Source organism: Nicotiana tabacum, chromosome 8 (assembly GCF_000715075.1).
Source record: "Nicotiana tabacum cultivar K326 chromosome 8, ASM71507v2, whole genome shotgun sequence".
Lineage (NCBI taxonomy): Eukaryota > Viridiplantae > Streptophyta > Magnoliopsida > Solanales > Solanaceae > Nicotiana > Nicotiana tabacum.
In genome coordinates, this window is record NC_134087.1 from 30,811,219 (window position 1) to 30,830,615 (window position 19,397).

At 36.9% G+C, this 19,397-nt stretch overlaps 1 protein-coding gene across 1 annotated transcript; it reads left to right on the plus strand.

Moving 5' to 3' along the window:
- The first annotated feature begins 14,291 nt into the window (after positions 1-14,291).
- On the plus strand, positions 14,292-19,126 carry LOC107822858 (RNA demethylase ALKBH10B-like). The gene is made up of 7 exons (XM_016649432.2): positions 14,292-14,966; positions 16,450-16,574; positions 16,685-16,802; positions 17,255-17,365; positions 17,489-17,604; positions 17,700-17,854; positions 18,174-19,126. The coding sequence occupies exons 1-7, from the start codon at positions 14,432-14,434 to the stop codon at positions 18,634-18,636; spliced, it is 1,623 nt and encodes a 540-aa protein (XP_016504918.1). The 5' UTR covers positions 14,292-14,431; the 3' UTR covers positions 18,637-19,126.
- The last annotated feature ends 271 nt before the right edge of the window (positions 19,127-19,397 follow it).

A 19,397-nucleotide genomic window follows, 5' to 3' on the forward strand; every position in this document is an offset into this window, starting at 1 on the left:
GTTACTCTTACTGGCTTGGCGAAGGCGGGCCTTCAAGGTTTGGTTTTCTTGGGCTAACTTGTTTCTTTCAGCCTGCTCCGAGGCGACTTGCACATTGTTCTCAAATACAAGCCTTTCAACTTGTTGCTTTAGCTTCCCGATTTCGACCCGGTAACCTTTCTCCCTTTTTAACCATCCCCATTGCTCTTGTGAATCATTGGTGAAGTGTTGGACGTGGGCCCTTTTAGCAGGTCTTTGCCGAGTCTGAAACCTTCTTTCGAACCAAGCACCGTACTTTGGGTCTACCTCACCTTTAGCTAGCTCTCGTACCATGGTTTTGGGCTCCAAGAATCTACATTCATGCCACAGTTTTCTAATCTTCCCCTCGGGGAATATGACTCCCGGGCTCAATTCCAAGGCATGCTTGCTCAGATTTTCATCATTAGGGACTACTTGAAACCTGCCCAGTTGTCGTAATACCCGATGAGGGGCATATGGCTGGATGCTGCGAAGCCCCATTAAGAGAACATGACATTCTTCAGCCGACATGTAGATAACCTCAGTATCAGTCAACCAACCAAATGCCCATTCAATTTGGTCAGATGTTGTTGACCTTAACCGTGTAAACCATTCTTCGACACCTTCAGGAAATCTGGCGCCTGTCATGCGCTTCTTGAATCCGCTGATACAATTCCTCTCGGTCAACCCGTGGTTCATGTATCCTACTCGGTGATGGAGGTGTTCCTGCATCCATAGCTGAAGTAACAGGTTGCAACCTTGGAAGAACGTACCTCCTTCTCGGCATATAGTTAGAGCCCGGTAGATTTCGGACAAAATCAAAGGAACCACAGTACTATTGGTTCTTTTGATTGCCACGTCGGCCATCCCTACCAGACCTATCTCTATCTTTTTGTCCTTCCTTGGGCAGACCATGACTCCCAAGAATGCTGTGATAAAAGCCAAAGTACGTCTTGCTTCCCATTTGTTTCTGTTCCCGCCGTGAGTTAGCCCAAGGTTCGGTTCCTCGAAACCCTGCGGGGTCCCGTACCGCTGATACAAGAAATGGAGATCACAACACCCTCTCGATAAATCGTCATGTTGTACCTTCCGACTAATGCTTAGTAGATCCAGAAACGCATGCGGGGACACTGGCCTTGGCGAAAGCAAATATTGCCCTCTTAACTTCTCATTCAGTCCCGCATATCCGGCAACTTCCTCAAGTGTCGGTGAAAGTTCAAAGTCAACAAAACGGAATACATTGCAGGTGGGGTCCCAAAATGGTATTAGAGCTTCAAGAATATCTGTCCTCGGCTCAACACCCAACAAATTTACAAAACCTCCCAATATTCTTCCTATTACCCCTTTGCTATCGGCTTCCAAGTCATTCCACCACATGTGGAGTTGTAGAGGGACCTCGCTGAGGGCTGAGAATGGTTCATTTTGCTCTGTGTTCATCCTGCACATTTATTAGGGTGACCTTTTAGGTGAAAACAAAACCCTTTATTTTGACTCTAACCAAAAATCTTTGGACAAAAACAAAAAAAATTTATTTATATACATGTGTATACATATATACATATATGCTTTATGGTATATCATTTTTGGTAAAAATGGAAAAAGAGTTGGACCCGATGAGGGTTGCCTACGTATCTCACATCCGGTGAGAATCAAACCGATGTAGTTCGGGTGATAAACTAACTGGTTTGTTTATTTCTATTTTTTTTTTATATATATATTTTTTTTTGTAAAAATTTCCTAACATTCAAAACCGGTCATCATGCATGTTTGAAGCAAATAAATGCACAAGCAGTGAGTAGGATGCATCAGGATGGCCTTTTCTATTTCAGGTTGCTATTCCTAGACGGACCCAACCCCTGTGTTGAGTCCCCTAAGTCAAATGCACATGATGCAAATAAACGTTCCTACTAGGGATCCGGCATGTGGCTTTGTTATACTAGGTTTAGAACCTGGGTGTTTGTTCTAGACCTGGCTTACCCGAGCGGACAGCTCGAGCCAAGGGGGGGCAGCGTACCGGGAATACAGAAGCTTCACCGGCTTAGCAACTTATCCGAACCTCGTTCTAAATTGGGATTTGACACTATACAGTAAAGAAGTCATACGAAGTATGCCCTTCTTCATGATTTAGAAGACTCAGAAAGTATAGGTTTCGGCACAATTTATATACAGTTCACATAATATCAAAGCAGTAAAAGCAACATTTAGCACATTAGGCTCAAAACATGTAAAAATCAGATAAAGCCAAATATAACAATTTATCTAAGCTCGAATTTCTAACCCTGAACCAGTGGTTCTGGGTTACCATCCCCAGCGGAGTCGCCAGAGCTGTCACACCTCCTTTTTTCTCACCAGAGAGGGTACACGGAGTTTTTTCCAATTGAAGGACAATCGAAACGGGATTGGTTTATTTATTTCAGAGTCGCCACTTGGGAGATTTAGGGTGTCCCAAGTCACCAGTTTTAATCCCGAATCGAGGAAAAGAATGACTCCATATTACAGTCTGCGCACCAGAAATCCGGATAAGGAATTCTGTTAACCCGGGAGAAGGTGTTAGGCATTCCCGAGTTCCGTGGTTCTAGCACGGTCGCTCAACTGTCATATTCGGCTTATTTATCTGATTTTAAATACCATTATGAACCAATGTGCCAATTTTAACTTTTTACCGCTTTATTGTTATTATTTCAAAAGGATGTGAACATCGCTTAAAACATGTCCTTGGACTGCGTCACATGAAATGCACCCACAATCTGGAACATATTTTATTTGATGTTTTGGGATTTGGATCTGGGTCGCATGAAATGCACACCCCAAGTTTTAAGAAAGTAGATTATTAAACACGCACCTAAAGAGACTATCGTGTTATTATTTTAGGAAGGGCCGTGAAATTTGCTAAACGGCCCGTCCCGGAATCTAAGTATTTAATATATACATTTAGAGGGCCCCGCAGCTTCTACATTTTTGTTTGTCGAGGCTCGTCTCATTTTTATTTTAAAGGATAAACCTATAATGACTATATTTCCTATTAAGTTCGTCTCTAAAATAAAAGAAAATCTCTTAATTATTTACATGCTTGCAGATTATTTACAGCAGGATCCGAAATGCTTTTACAGAATAAGGAAACATGACCATGCATACGGACAGCTGATCGAACATTATGGGCCCAAATCCAGCTCATGCGGGATGGGCCAGACCTGGGCCACTGTTTATCCGAGGCGGGTCTGTTTGGTCTGTTTTGACCTGGGCTCGACCTTCATTAGGTTGAGGGGCGCGGACTTGTGCTAATTGTTATAAGGGTGTAGCTTGATAATTATAACGAGGCAGTTTATCAAAAGAGAATGAAAATTAACTAAGGCGGATAGTTTTATTCTTTGACATGCATTAAAAGAGAATGCTAATTACAAAACACAACTAATTTCCAAGACATAGCCTAGTATACTGCCAATCCTTTTGTCTGTTAACCTAACCAACATATGATATTAAACCATACTACATTTTTTGTATTCACTATATGAAAGGACCAACTCCAATACCCAAACAAGATTGTAAACCATTACACACTACATAATCATCTATATAGCAACTACATGTGGACATAGATGTCTTCAAATCTTCCCTTTTGTATTCATGCTCGACTTTCAAATTACATGGACAGTATTAGTTGTGTACCTGGTATAGAGGAACAAAAGAAGAAGGAAAAGGATCAGCTGAATAGTACACAGCAAACAACAGCACAGCAGATTCACAGCAACAACGACCAGCCAACAATGATGAAGCTCAGCAAGGAGTCGAGCAACAAATAAACAATCCCAGAAAAACAGAGTAGGAAATAACAGCCCAGAATGTTGAATGTAACAGCAACAGAAATCCAATGACCACAAGAAAGCTTGGCAAACGACAGAAAAGCAAAAACCACGAAGACAACCTGATCAAACTCGACTCTTACACAGTTTCTTCTAGACAATACTCATTCACAATGTTTTGAAATTTATTCCTGTTTTTCCTTTTCAGTTTTCTTACTCACAGAATCTCTCAAGACTCAAAAAATGAACCCCTTTTCTAATGGAAGGTCTCCTCTTTTATAGCCTAACCTTAACACTTTACAGTCTGTTTTACAACTCAAAATTGCCCCCCTGTTGTTTTTCCACTCACTTGTTTTAAATAACCAAGCTCCCATGAAATCCCTGACAGCCCCTCTCTCTTTTTGGTTGTTAAAGTGTACTGATCACTTGTTTATTTAACCAAAGTATGGGCAGTAGGAATATAATCTGACAGCACATGCTGTCCAATTATTTTAATTCCTTAAAGCTAACCATACACATGCTGCCCACGGTCTAAACCAAATGGCATCGTGTTTTAAAATCAAAGTCTGAATCTGCCATTATAACCTTTCCCCTAGATGTTCTTTAATTCGATTTGAACAAAATCAATAGGCAATACAATTCAGTTCCTAATGGGACTCAAATACGATCACAGCAGAAATAAGCAATACGAATCAAGTTGTTACCATTAACGATTGAAACTAATTGACGACATATATCGACTCGACTATATTAATCGTAACACATAACAATCAATCGTTCATATAAACAACACGTATAGAGTCCCGAATGACTTCAGACAAATTTGTTCAAACACTGGGAACTTATGTGAATTAAACTCGTTTGACGACTAATCTAATTGATGAGAACGTATATCACAGGGTATATTCAGAACACAAACAGAAGACAATTGGCCAAATAAAAAGGCCTTTAACAGAGATGGAAGAAATCCGAATGAAAAATAACAAAATAACAAACAAACACAAAGAAATATGCTGACAACTTAATTAGAAATAAAACAAAAGAAAGGAAAACTTACCAAAAAGAGTTTGAAATCAAAATGACCCAAATCTGACTCAACTTCGAACTCTTGAAGCCGAACAAACTTTAATCAGGGTGTTCTCACATGAGAACACCTTGATTAAGGTCTATTAGACCTCAAACCCTTGTCAAGGCCGGCCAGATTCCCCAGGTGCATGTGTTCTAAGGTATGGATTTCCAGATCTGATTTTTAGGGAGTTGTGGGTAGATTCGGACCAAACCAAGCTTGGTTTGGTCACGAGAAAGGTCAGGGGAGTGTCTGGTATGAAGATGGGGTGGTTTGGCATAGATCGCGTTTTGTCTCGAATCTTCAAATCCAGATTCGAGACGATAGGAGGTGATTCGAGGTTCGTGGTTAGTGGATTCGTGTTCAGGGTGGTTGGATGCTTTAGGGGTGTGAAGGGGGTGGTCACCGGCGTTCGTGCCGCCGGGTTTTGGTGGAGGGGAAGCTAGGGCGGCTTGCTAGGGTTTGGGGTTTCAGCTCGGGGAAGGAGACGAGTGAGGGGTGGGGTTCGGATAGGGGGCGTGGGGTGAAGGGTTGAGTTTATATATGGGGAGGCTGATTGGATCTGAGCCGTTAGATCAGATGATCTCAACGGCTTGGATCTGATGCTGAGAAATGAGACGGGGTCGTTTGGTAGTTAAACGGGGTCGTTTGGTTTAAGTGAGGGGTTGGATCGGATTGGTTCCTGGGTCGGGTTTTGAAACGGGTTACTGATAGAGGTCCTGAGCCGTTGGATCGAGAGTTTGAACGGCCCAGATCAGACGCATGATGCGGCGTCGTTTCGGGAGGTAGTCAGGGCAGGCCTGGTTTGGACTGGGTTGAGTGCTGGTTTGGGCCTGTTTTTGTTTCATTTATTTTGGGCCCAACCGATTTTCTTCCCTTTTTGTTTTTCTAGTTTCATTTTTCTTTTAAAACAAAAAATAAAATAATAGACAATAAAATAATGAAATTAAAACTAAACAACAATGGAACATTTTAACACAATTATCACCAAATATTCAAGTAAGTTAACTAAAAGCCTAGAACGAACGATGCACACCTATATATATATATTTTTTTTGAATTTTCTTTTACTGACACATATTTTTGTATTTTTGTTTGATAATGACTAGATGCAAAATGGACAGACCCACAAATGACCAACAACACATGTTACGGAAAGATCGAAAAATTGTACAGCGAAACCATTTGTCACTATTTTTATTTTCTTTTGGAGCGATCGTCCGTGAGGCAAAAATCACGTGCTTACAGGCGCACCTTCTTGTTGTAGGCTTTCGCCATCGTTTGAAGTCAATCCCGGAAAACTTTTCGGGTTTTTCTGCCGGTGCCATAGCATGAGCAGGAGTAGAACGGCTTGTAACAGCAGCAACCGTTCCCGCAACACTTCCATTAGTTTGGTTTTCATTCGTCATATTTCTGTAAAGTTGAAAACAATACAGAACTTGTTAATCAGTGAAGTTTTTGATATCTTCAAACTGAATACCAAACCAACCATACAACACGTAACAATGGTGAAGTTTTTATATACTTCAAACCCGTACGTTTATTATTCCGGCAAAGTTTTTATGTACTTTAAACCGGACAGAAACAATTATAGGAGTAGAAAGCAACAAAACTTTAGTCTCCAACAAAGTATTAAGAAAACAGTTTAATAATCAACACAGAAACGTTAGTAAATTAAAATTCCTTAAGCTTGTGAACGTTACTGTGTTAAAACAAAAAATCAGAAAACTGTTAGAAGAATAAAGAAATGTATAAAATAGTAAAGAATCAGAAATATTCCTAGTCCACAATTTTCTTGTGCGTCCTTAAGGAATTTTAACCCCCTCACACGTTGCCAAGGTAGTGGATTAAATCCTCCCAGGATAAAATGGAATAAACCTTCCTGCAACAGTGGCAATACAAACTGCAGGATACCAATAAACTCAAAGAACGGAGCAAAATCACACTTACGAATTTGAGAGAGAGAGACTGCGAATTAGGATGCAGTATATTCTGAAAGAAAGAAGTTCTAGAGTGTTTTTCGTATTCTGGAAGATACAGCCTTGCCTCAGAATTTATAGGCAAATATCAGAAGAGGTGTCTGGAAAGGTGCCTTTTCAGAAAATAAGTGGTCTGCCGCGGTTCTACCGCGATCGCGGCCGAACCGCGGCCAGAGAGCCTCTCTGAATCTGACTACCGCGATTCTACCGCGGTCGCGGCAGAACCGCGGCCAGCGAGGCCCTCTGAACTTTCAGCAGTGTTCTGGCGTATTTTCAGTTTGACATTTAATTATTTATTAAATAATTAAATAAATTTTGTCCAAAAATAATCTTATCGATCATTTGACAAATCCGAAGCCGAAGCCGAAGCCGAGCGAGCGACGACGACGGCGCGAGGGTTCATTCTCTTCAACTCCTTTTAAGAGCTTTAAGAAGTGAATCTATATATAAGCACATAAATGTGATTGTCCCTCACCAATGAGGGACAAAGTGCAAGACAAAAGTTCACTTCTTCAAATTTTCATTTTCCCTCCATTTTATTTTCCTCCATTTCCAATTCACACTTCTTCTACTTTAAAGCCCAATGGCTTAAAGTCCAACATTTATTTATAGTTTATTTGTTGTAGATATATCAAATTTGAATATTCCGACAATTACTTGTCTGGTTTAGGGGTTGTCTATCGTCAATGTCTCTATTGTTTTGGTTTGGTGCTGAGGGATAAACACAAATTTTTGGTCAATGGGCGTTGAATCTAGAATATCACTTCTTGATAGATTCCACTCTATAGGATTATTTACTGTATATGAATATAATGAAGTACTGAATAGAATGAGCACTAAATCCAAACAATGGAGTTACGAATATAGTTTATGTACAACTTATGAAGTAATTATGGAGTTACTTGATGAGTTAACACGTCTGGTAATTAGATTATTTATGCATTAGCTCCCTCAAACTGTTGTATATGGAGAGAGGTAACAGAGAATAGGAAAAGAGGAGAGGAGAGAAAAAAAGAAAAAAAAGGTATAACTGAATCCCTAATTTAAGGCACGAATAATGGATTTGTATATGGAGAGAGGTGGCAGTGAATAGGGAAAGAGAAGAAGAGAGAAAAAAGGAAAAAAGTGTAATTGAATCCCCTAATTTAAGACACTAATAATTGATTGTATATAATTTGTAAGTAATCCCTGTTTAGAGCGGGTAATATATAAAACTAGGATAATTTTGATAAATAAATTTCAAATATTATATAAGAAGGAAAAAATTCCTATTTAAATGGCTACTTGGTGTCATTTCTACCAGTCGTAGACACAAATAGGCCCCATAGAGAGGACGGGCTAACTTGGTAGAACACAGGTGTTTTTCAGTTGATTCTTATGTAAGCTAAAATCCATTATTATGATAGGCTAATGAGATGGGCTACAACTCCAACTTCTTAGCCCAAATAAAGCTTGTAGGCTTGAAACCCGAGGGCAAAGTAGTGTAGTATAGTACAGCACCAACTACTATCAATACGATTCTTGCTAGTCATGTTGCTAATCGACATTTGTGTCACCATAACAGCATAAAAAAGAATTTTACTTATACTCACTAAGAAGTTAATAGAAATTTTAAACTATCAATGGAGTTAAGTTGTTCTATAGGTGGTCACTTATCTTACTTTTCATGTTACCAATTTTACTTATTACGAGTAATTGCTAATGAAGTGTAAAACTGTCGTTGTCTGCAAAAGTTTAACAAAGAAAAAACTGTTAAAGGTGGGTACTTGCACAATTTCGCAAAGATTTGGGCCGTTGAAGTAAGTTAGGAAAGGGGGCATTTGCATCTATACTCGCTTTTTGTGTCACGTTTTAACTTGTGCTCGCTTTGCAAAAAAAATTGCAAGCGTACCCGCTTTTTCGCATAACTTCAGCGTGCGGGGCTGAAGTAGCAAAGGCAATCACGCAAAACTTCAGCATTCTAGTAGCCGGACCTGAAGTTCAGCTCTAGAGCTGAAGTTTTTGTTTTGTAACTATCGAACTTCAGCTCTAGAGCTGAAGTTTTTGTTTGTAACTGGCGAACTTCAGGTCTAGAGCTGAAGTTTTTGTTTTGTAACTGTCAAACTTCAGCTCTAGAGCTGAAGTTTTTGTTTGTAACTGGCGAACTTCAGCTCTAGAGCTGAAGTTTTAACCTATTTACACCATGAGTGTAATCCTCCCCTTGTTCATAGGTATTTGTTTCTTTCACTTTTGCGACTCTAACCAAAACATAAAAGAAAGAACATATAAAACCATGGCTCACGCTTACAATGGGAATATGTGTTTCCTTCTAAGATTAGCTATAAAACAAAACAGAAAAAAAATTAATTAGGGAATATCATCAACCAGTTGAGTCCAAAACTGCAAATACTAAGTGTTTAAGGAGAAATTGTTTTTTATTAAAGGCCTGCTTGATCCAAAGCAATGAGTCATTTGGCAGTTGAAGATTGTCTTTTCCTTAGTGAGAAGTCGGGAACAAAATACCATAAGCAACAGACAAGTAAAAGAAACTTCCTTTCTTGAGATTGTCGTCTGTATTTATAAAAAAACTTGACCAAGTCTTAATTTTCAGTTGTTAATAGAAGAACAAGAAGAAAACGAATGAGGAGGAAAAAAGGGCTGAAGTTGTTTAAAAAGTGGGTACAAGTTAAAAGTTTTTTAAAAAATGGGTATAGGTTAAATGGGGGCGACCAAATAGGGCGCCCCGTGCAATTTCTACATGAAAAGGTATCCTTTAAAAAGGTAAAAATAGCACAGTCTAGCCAGTTTTCAGACTGGTCATTCAAAAATAGCCAGCATTTACCAAGTCAATGAAAAATAGTCATTATTTTGCTGCAACAGAGACCGGTCCAGCATAATATACTGGAGTTCGGTGCACTTGTATATAAACTTCCAGCATATTATACTGGACCGGTATACTTTGTTGGCTCCAACATAATATACTGAAACTCCAGTATATTATGCAGGAATATTTTTTCGGATTTTGAACATTGTTTCCGTTCAGATTTATCTTTACATGAAAAGTGGCTAAATTTCGATTACTTTTGAAACTGGACTATTTTTGAACGACCATTTGTAAATCTGGCTATTTTTAATTTCTCCTTTTAAAAAGGGATCAATGTGATTTCTAAGTCAATTCATATGTCGTTTTCTTTACATGCGATTTATAAATCACATTCAATAAATGCATTAATAAATGGCATTCAATTAATGCAATTTATAAACGCATTCAACTTTATAAGTCGTTTTCTCATAATCGCATTCAGTAAATTTAATTTATCAATTGCATTCAACTGTGATGTATCAATAATCGTATTTGGTATTGGTGGCATTTGAAACTTTCAAAAGTATATTTTCTTATTGTGATCATAGTTTGGTAAAAGATAACGAATGAGATGGGGGCACGACTACGTTTGACCTTTTGAGTTTTGTGGCATTTGGGACGTTCCCAACTTTGATTCTCCACATTCTGTTTCAGATTAAATCTGGAAAAGTGCTCAAGAAATCAGCCAATCTGGATTCAACATAATTCATTCTATAATATTTATAATTATAATATATCTATTGACACGAATATACATGTATCGTCGATTTGATAGGAACTTCAAAACTATTTGAGGCAAAGAAAACTAAAACTCCCCTCCCTATTCATATGTTTCAATTTATGTGAACTTATTTCCTTTTTAATCCGTGCCAAAAAAATGACTCATTTCCCCAGTTGGAAACAATTTACCTTTATGCAATAATTTATAGTCAAACAAAATGTATGTGCCTCATTTTACACCACAAGTTTAAAAGTCTTCTCTCTTTTCTTAAACTTTGTGCTCAGTCAAATGAGTTCACATAAATTAAAATAGAGGGAGTATTAATTACACATCGTCTTAGCATTAACTAGCACAAGAAGGAGCATGACAGCAAAGATCAATCCATCTGAATCTACAAAACAAAAACAAAAAAACTTTCAATTTTTTTAAAAATTATTAAAGTCATTATTTTGTTATTTATTTATTTTAGCTGCTTGTTAAATGAAAAAAATTGAATAAACAATGACAAGTCCACTGCTTCTCTGTACTTTATGTGGCTTCTCGTGTGCGTTGAAGTATGAGGTAACAATTGACTGAATTTGCACCCATAGAGCAATCCAAGGAGCCAAGCAGTAGCAATATATATTCTCAAAATGTCAACAGTGTCTGTTACATTATTTGAAGAGCAAAGAACTCAGTACATTTAAATATATCGATTCCATTTAAAAAGAAAACATAGTTAGGAGTAGCATAATTTTCTTGCATTTTATTTGGCAAAGGTCAGTCATCGTCTCTCATTGTTATTTAATACCACTTCATTCGTCTCATACAGATGAGGGTAAAAAATTCTCAATCTTTTGTGCGAGTTCAGAGATTGATTTTCAAAATCTTACAAAATAGTAAACCACAACTTTTATAAAGAAAAATATATTAGTGAAAATGGACTTAACATGTATACCATTCAAGAAAGGACACGTGTCAAGTATTGTCTAGTCAGATAAGCTGGATGTTTGACATGTTTGACAAATACTCCGACGACTATAATCTATCATCCCAATTTATGCGGTAGCTTTCTATATTTAGAAACAACTTAGCTTTGAACTTATTATTTTATCCTTAATGAGATAATTTATAAAGACACAAATATCTTTAATTTGTTTTATTTAACACGTTACAAAACAAATTTCTTTCTTTACTAAACTTTGTATCTAATCAAACTGTACCACATAAAATAAGATAGAGGGAGTAATAAATTATTGAAAGTGTCTTTTGGAATGAGTGGAAGTGGTAAGAGTCCCATAGACATGCATGCCTATTTGGTCACTTGATGGTGTCTTTTGATTCTGTATGCGGAATCCCTTTCTCTTACGGAATCTCGACTAGACGAGGGAGATATAAAGGTAACGTTGACACAACAAAAAAGAAAGTTATTACTAACTGTTTTGACTCTCATCGTGATACATTCTTGTAGTAAGCTGGTGGTTGATAAACACGTATTATTGGGAAGGGGCAGCAGGCAATGCAATGGATACCGTTCTCGCATCCAAGCCTGCAATTTGTAGGTCAAATCCCTCTGTCCAAGTGATTGGGTTGAAGCTTTGGGTATAGAGCGGCGCGAGCCCGGGGAGAAGAGTAAAGTCCAGCAACATAAGGTCCAAACATATACAACAACATTTTGAACAATATGGATAATCTTTTAAAGTGTATAAATTCTACTATTAAGCACTCGAGACTTGACATTCTCACGTCCTAAAGGAAGTTGTCTATAACAGACAGCTTTTTACGAGCGTGGAGAATTCTGAAATCATAAAGTTAAAATTCTGAATCCACCTCATTAGATTAATATTTTTATCGACAAATTAAACGCTTTGATTTTGACAATCATGGTACGATTTTTATGTGATATAAACATTATAGAAACAGCTGCAATTAGTTGGCAGTGTGCAACATAATTAACATGTATAAACATAATTTGTATTTGTAATTAAGGGGACACTGTGTCACCTAGGATCCTCTAAAACACATGGTAGAATTATTTAATCATATATACTCATGGATATGAGATAAGATATGCTAAACATTTAAAACTTAATTAAACAGCTATTAGTTGTCTAATCAACCCCTCCCTTTAGCATTGACAAACATTTCTTAAGAAACTTCTCTTTCACACCTAATTAACTACTTTTCTCTAATGCAGATTCATGCTCTGAAGAATAAAGAATCCAATTATTGAAAGAGAAATTCTATTATTATTATTATTATTATTATTATTATTATTATTATTATTATTATTATTATTATTATTATTATTATTATTATTATTATTATTTTTAGAATTGCAACGTCGTGAAAATGCGTTTCGAACCACATCGCAATCAATGCACCCTCTGGCCTTTGGGAACAATTAATATTTATGCATTTAGAGGAATTATAAAATTGGCCTCGTTTGTTTTAAATTGATAGCTGGTTTGGAATTTGCAAAAACTATTTAAATAATAAAATTAAGTGTTGTTATTTTGACTTCATAAATGGGGGCTCCTAATTGTTGTTTCGTTTTCCAGTGACCTTATTTTCATATCTTAATTGCCCCTTTTTCAGTTGCCCTTCGCTTGATTCAAATTTCTGCTTAAACTAAAACAATCTCGTACATACTTCTACTAGTAACATTTTTTTTACCATCACGTTTGTTCCCAAAGTTGAATAATAAACTTAAAAAAAGTTTTTATTTTTGTCAATAAAACAGGAAAAATTAAGGATTATTAATTATTCCTTTGTTTTAAACATGCTTGTTATTTTATGTAAACTTTACTTACAGGGAAATATATAACGACAAAGATTAATTTATATCTTAATAGGAAACTACTCAGAATTCTAGTGATCATGCGCAAAATTAAGTCTTACTGCTTTTGTTAACTGTGTAAAAGGAATTAAGCAGATGAATTAGAACCTTGCAATTAACACTAACAAAGGGTTTCTTCTTTGTTTTAAAGGTTAAATAAGATTTATATTATACAGTAATACAGTATGTGAAAGTGCCAGTATCCAGCTAATTATTGGTTTTGGCCCACACTAGCATTAGCTTCCCTATTAACCAGATGTTTCATGTGCAATACATATAATAAACTTTATCGTTTTTATATTTTTAATTTCACCATAATGACACCTTTTTGTAAAATAATCACATTTGTTATGTTATGCGGCCAGCCAAATTTGAAGAAAACGTGAAAAGGAGAATTGTTTTTTCTTTCTTATGATGAGATTTGACCTTGTACATGAATAACATAGGGTGAAGTTATTAGTGTGCAAACACCAATCTAGTGTGCTTTAATTTGTATTGCTACAATTTCACTGCTAAAAAAATAATATTTCTATTACTCTTATCATTTTAAAAAAAGTCAAACAGTTTTCTATAACATTTAATATTCCTTTCTTATAAAAAATGATAGCTAATACTAATACTTTTTTTAATATAAGCTGTAAATTTTATTCAAAAAAATAAATAAAATTGAGATCTAAATTCAATTTACGGTGTATGAAACTTTTAAACTATCAAGTTATATCGAATATCAAGTAACCTTTCGTAACAAACAAGTTTGATATAGTTATATCGAAAAAAAAATGTAACCATGACCAATAAAAATTGCTCTGATAATGTATAAATTACTTTTACTGTTAGTATACATAATTTAAATTAATATTTAATATATAATTAGAATTTCCATATTGTGACACCTGGGTACACGCTGTACGGACTGTCACTATCGCAAAAGTCGCCATGGACGTGCCTTTAAATACTCAAAACCCCTTCACCAAAACCTCTAACAAAACCCTCCCTTTTTAATCAATTATTCGTGTTTAATCATTCTGTTCTTTATTTCATTTTTTTCGGTACATTTCCCTCTCTTTACTAAACCAGAAAATCCTTGCCAAATATTTTAAGCATTCAAAAAATACTTATCCAACTACTAGCTAATTAAACACTTCCTCTATATTTTTATTATTCTGACTCTAACTAGTTTGAGATTAAGGCGTAATTTATTGATTAAAATGCCGCCAGCTGTCGCTGCTGTTGGACACCACCGTGTAGTACCGTTAGCACCTACGGCTACGCCGGCGGCAGCTAGTCCGGTGGTGAAACCACCACCTCCGACCGTAGTGTCTGAGACATTTGCTAAGGACGCAATATTAGCTTGGTTCAGAGGGGAATTCGCAGCTGCAAATGCAATAATTGATGCGTTATGCAACCATATTACTCAGCTTGAAGGCGGGAGATCATCGGAGTATGAATCGGTGTTCGCCGCCGTTCATCGCCGGAGGCTGAATTGGATCCCGATTCTTCAGATGCAAAAGTACTGTTCCATTGCTGAGGTTACCGTTGAGCTCCGGAAAGTCGCTGACAGAAAATTAAAGGAGAGAGAGGAGGAGGAGTTGACTGACGCGAAACAGAGTGATGCGGAAGGGAACGGTTCTTTGGCTGAAAAGGAAATCAGTCATTCCGTGGAGAGCTCCGAAAATGGAGGAAGTGAAGTGGTGGATGAAGATGAATCACATGATTCTCCTGAAAGTGAGATCACTGATACAGGTAAGTAGTTATAGTTAATTATGGTTGGTGCAGTATTCAATAAAAAGTGCAAATATTTAGAGCATAATGTATTATTTTGGGGTAAATTGGTTTTGTGGCTATTGTTATTTTTTGCTATTTAATGTCAATTTACTTTTAGATATTTGAAATAAAATATAAGAAATTTTTGTAGGATCATTTTCTTCCATTGGAATTTTAAAGTGTGGTGTTGAACTATTTTCTCACTATTTCTATAAAAGAAATAGACGCTTAATTAAGTCAAATTCATTCCTAAAAAATAGCAGATCTCAAACAAAAGTTATGCCTCGAGTTTTGAATTTGTGCAATGGAAATTTTGTTTGACGTTCGATCACTGATGTCTAATTGCTTGAGTGTTGAATTTAAATTTTTTTTTTTTACCCCATCCCACTTTAAGAGAGTCAACAATGTTCAGCTTATCTTTGACTTTGTCTATTGAAACTTAATTTATACTAGTATTAATTAATGTCACGTTTAACTCAGCTATAATATTTGTTTCACAGAATAACTTGTGTGGGTTAAAGAAAAAGGGTTACTGTAAGTTAATCGTCAGCTAAATTAGTCTACTACTATAATAAATAACCGGCCAAAATATAGTTGAACGATTGGTAAAGTTCTCACTTTTCTACTCTCGGAATGAAGGCGAATTCGTAAGTGAAGCTAGTCAAATTCATCCGAGATATTCAGATTTTAGATATCGAATTTTTGAAGTAAGAAAAAAATAAGTAACTTTGCCATTCCAGTCCTCTCTGTTTTATGCCCTTTGTTATTGGGACTGAGAAGTATTGGATAAATTCCCGAGGTTTGAGACAACCGAGATGGGAAGAAATGAATGTTATGATTCAGTTGTTAGTCCAAGAATCAGAATAGCTCAGTGAGTTGTGTGGCAAATGCCCTGTGGGTGTGACAGTGTGAGGTTGGGCGGCTCTGTTAGCTATCCCTTCGTAGGTTACTTACTTTATTTGGTGGTCTCAACCGTTTGATTCTTTTACGAGTGTCATGCTCTGTCTTGTTAGCTTCTTCTTCGCAGGTTGTCTGGTTGGGAAAGCTTGTTAACTAAAGTGACAGCTAAATTCAATATTTGAGACTCCATATTATAAAAAAGTACTACTAATAGAGTAGAATAACATCGTTAAAAATAGAGGCGACAGTCTTATGACAGTAATCGCAAATGAGGGCAGCAACTAAACTAATGAAGTAGCAATATTATACGCAGTTCAGTTGTCTGTCTCAGATTATTTTTTTGCTAGAAAAGTTACTTTATTTCGATATATTCACAATGGCGAGTGGTGTCGACCATCTTTCTGTGGTATTTATCTCCAATGTAAATGATTTCATATTATTCCCATTGATTCAGCTCAAGCAATCATATGCGTGTGAGTTGTCCTTTGGCTTAACTAATCACGTTTTACTCACACTACGATCATTCTAAATGTATACATGTTTGCTTTCTTTCAATTTACAGGGTCTGTAGAGCCTTCGATAGAAAGTGTTGAATTCTGCTCAAACCATGAGAATTGCGAGACAACGCATGCCCACATCAAGATGACAAAGGGGTTTGTATCGAAGGAGCCAGTTAAAGGGCGTATGGTGAGTCCTCAATCACAATTATTTTGTATGTTTTCTGTGAAGGATGGTTCTAAATCCTATGTTGATCCATGTTGTGAAGGTCTTAAGCTTCCATAATCTGTGACTGGCAGGTGAATGTAGTAAGAGGTTTGAAGTTATTCGAAGACGTATTTACTCCAAATGAAATCTCTAAATTAAATGACTGCGCAAATGAACTTCGAGCTGCTGGCCAGAATGGTGATCTCTCAGGTGGATCCTGTGATTCATGACACTTTTATAGTTAGTGTTGTTTCCTTTTTGGGGCGAAGTTTGAGATAGTAAAGGACAACTCCTATACTTTTGCTCAAGCAGGTTTGGGAATTCATTTTCTTGTCTCATTATAGCTGCCTTAGCTTACTATGATAGGCTTTTCCATGAATACTTTCTTCCAAGTGAAAATTTTCTTGGCGCTTAAGGTCGATGCTGATTACTACATTGCCTCTATTGTGAATTATACAATCATCAAAAGCTCAATGCATTCTTCTATTTTGTAGCTTTTGTTGACGAGTTTTTCACTGCTTGCATTTTAGACATCATACTTCTTAAAAGGAAGTCATAGCTCATAAATGCTTTTGACTACTGTCTATCTTTTGAACAGTGTTCTTCAAAATCACCTGTTTATCTTGGATATCCACCCTGAATTGCACGTGATTTCCTTATAGGTGAAACTTTTGTTTTATTCAACCAGCAAGTGAAGGGCAACAAAAGAGAGCTGATTCAGCTTGGCACCCCAATTTTCAGGCATATAAAAGAGGAGGCCACATGTCAAAAGAGTAAGTGAAAGCCGTGTCTTAATGCGTATCTATTGTTTGCTGCAATAAAACTTCTGAATACTTCTCAACTTTACGACCCTCTACACTTCGCTTCAAGCCTAACTGCAAAATTTCAACCTTCAGGTAACATTGAACCTATTCCAGCTCTTCTACAAGGTGTCATAGACCACTTGATTCAGTGGCATCTAATATCAGATACTAGAAGACCTAACAGCTGCATCATCAACTTCTTTGATGAGGTTTGTGAAACATTTATGCAAGATTCATCTTAGCCTTTGTACATTTTGATTGGTAAAATTGAAGCCCAAAAGCTTATTTCCTGGCCTATATGTAGGGAGAGTATTCACAGCCTTTCTTGAAACCACCTCATTTAGACCAGCCTGTGTCTACCCTTCTCCTCTCTGAATCGATGATGGCATTTGGTAGAACTCTTGTATGTGACAGTGATGGGAACTACAAAGGATCGTGCATGCTTTCTCTAAAAGAAGGGTATGTATCTTCACAAATCTGAGGGGGTTCACAATATAAAGCTTTCTTCATATATTTGTGGTCTCAGCGATCATAGAGTCTGTATCAATTTAGAAAGTCTGTCTATATCCTGGTAAAGTATGAGACTGAGAGAGAATATAGACTATGTCCTGCATTCCTCTAATTATGGTGTATTTCGATTTTCTTCCTGTAGCAAGTCTTTCTCTTTTACATGACAGATTCGCGAATACTAGTGGGGTTTGAGTCCGTTAGCAATTTCCTTATCAAACAACTATTCTTTTTATGGTTGACATTCTACCTTTCTTTGTATATTTCGCAGGTCTCTGTTAGTCATGAGAGGAAATAGTGCCGATATGGCTAGGCATGCGTTGTGCTCATCTGCTAGCAAAAGAGTTGCAATTACATTCTTCAAAGTAAGAACAGAAATGGATAGCTTTTTCTCAGAAGTCCCTCCTCTGACTAGAGCAATGACCTTATGGCAACCTGGTGTCCCAACACAATATTCAACTACAAATGGCGCAGCTAATGGCTATAAGATAATGGATGTGATTCCTAAATGGGGTTTCCTTCGAGCTCCAGAAATTATGCTACCTCCTATTCGTCCAATGGTTCTGAACCCCCAAAGGATACCACATAATGGTACTGGGGTCTTTCTTCCGTTATCAAGAAAACCTGCAAAACACCTTCCACCACGTGCCCAGAAAAGGCGGTTTCTTGAGCTACCTTCCCCAGGTGATTCGCCTAAATCAGAGAGCACTTCAGAAGCAAGTATGGATGTCTAGTGCCTGAATTATCAAGACACTCTGAGAACACCATAAGCGCTGCAGTCAAAAGTAATCCGACATCCTTTTTTGCGTATGTACACGGAGCTCATGTGCTGAGTGTGGATCTTCTCTCTTTTTATACCTCCAAAGATTTTCCATCTTTTAGTTAGGTGTTGGCTGCTATACTTTTCCACTGAATGCTAACCATGAGAGGCTTACATATGTTGTGCTTAGTTGAGTGTGTATTAGCCTGTGCAGAAAGTTGAATTTTGTACTCAGCTTTTCGTTTTTCTCTCAATTTCTTCAAGGCTAGTAGAGGTTGATTTTAGATGATTACAGTCGGTTTCTCTTCTTTATTTATTACATTTTTTGAGGGATCGAGTGTTTACTGTTACCAAATGCTTCTTGAATTGTATTTGATCTTAATTGGCTTGTTGAGCCTCGGGACGAATCTAATTTCTCCATATCTAAGTGAAATAGCATGTCGAGATACTTTGAAATTCATCAACACTTTGGATCCTTTTGTTGTAAATGTCCAGGAAATTTTGGTATTATACTCTATCTGAAGCTCCGTTTAATATTACAATGTTTGATGACAAGAGATTGGAGCTTACTGCTGTTGTTCATCTGATGATTAATTGTTGAAGCTACAGACTATGATTTTTGTAAACTATTTATGATCTCTATATTGTCAGGATTCATATATGCAGTGATCCGCCTTGTTTCATTAGCTAAAGGTCGATCATATTTCGTTACTAAATTGAATAAAATATCACTTG

Bases quoted from the DNA above. Each gene is read 5' to 3' on its own strand.
- LOC107822858 (XM_016649432.2), top strand. From the start codon at position 14,432: ATGCCGCCAGCTGTCGCTGCTGTTGGACACCACCGTGTAGTACCGTTA. The intron at 14,967-16,449 runs GTAAGTAGTTAT...TTCAATTTACAG, and splicing joins AAGTGAGATCACTGATACAG to GGTCTGTAGAGCCTTCGATA. The intron at 17,605-17,699 runs GTTTGTGAAACA...GCCTATATGTAG, and splicing joins TCATCAACTTCTTTGATGAG to GGAGAGTATTCACAGCCTTT.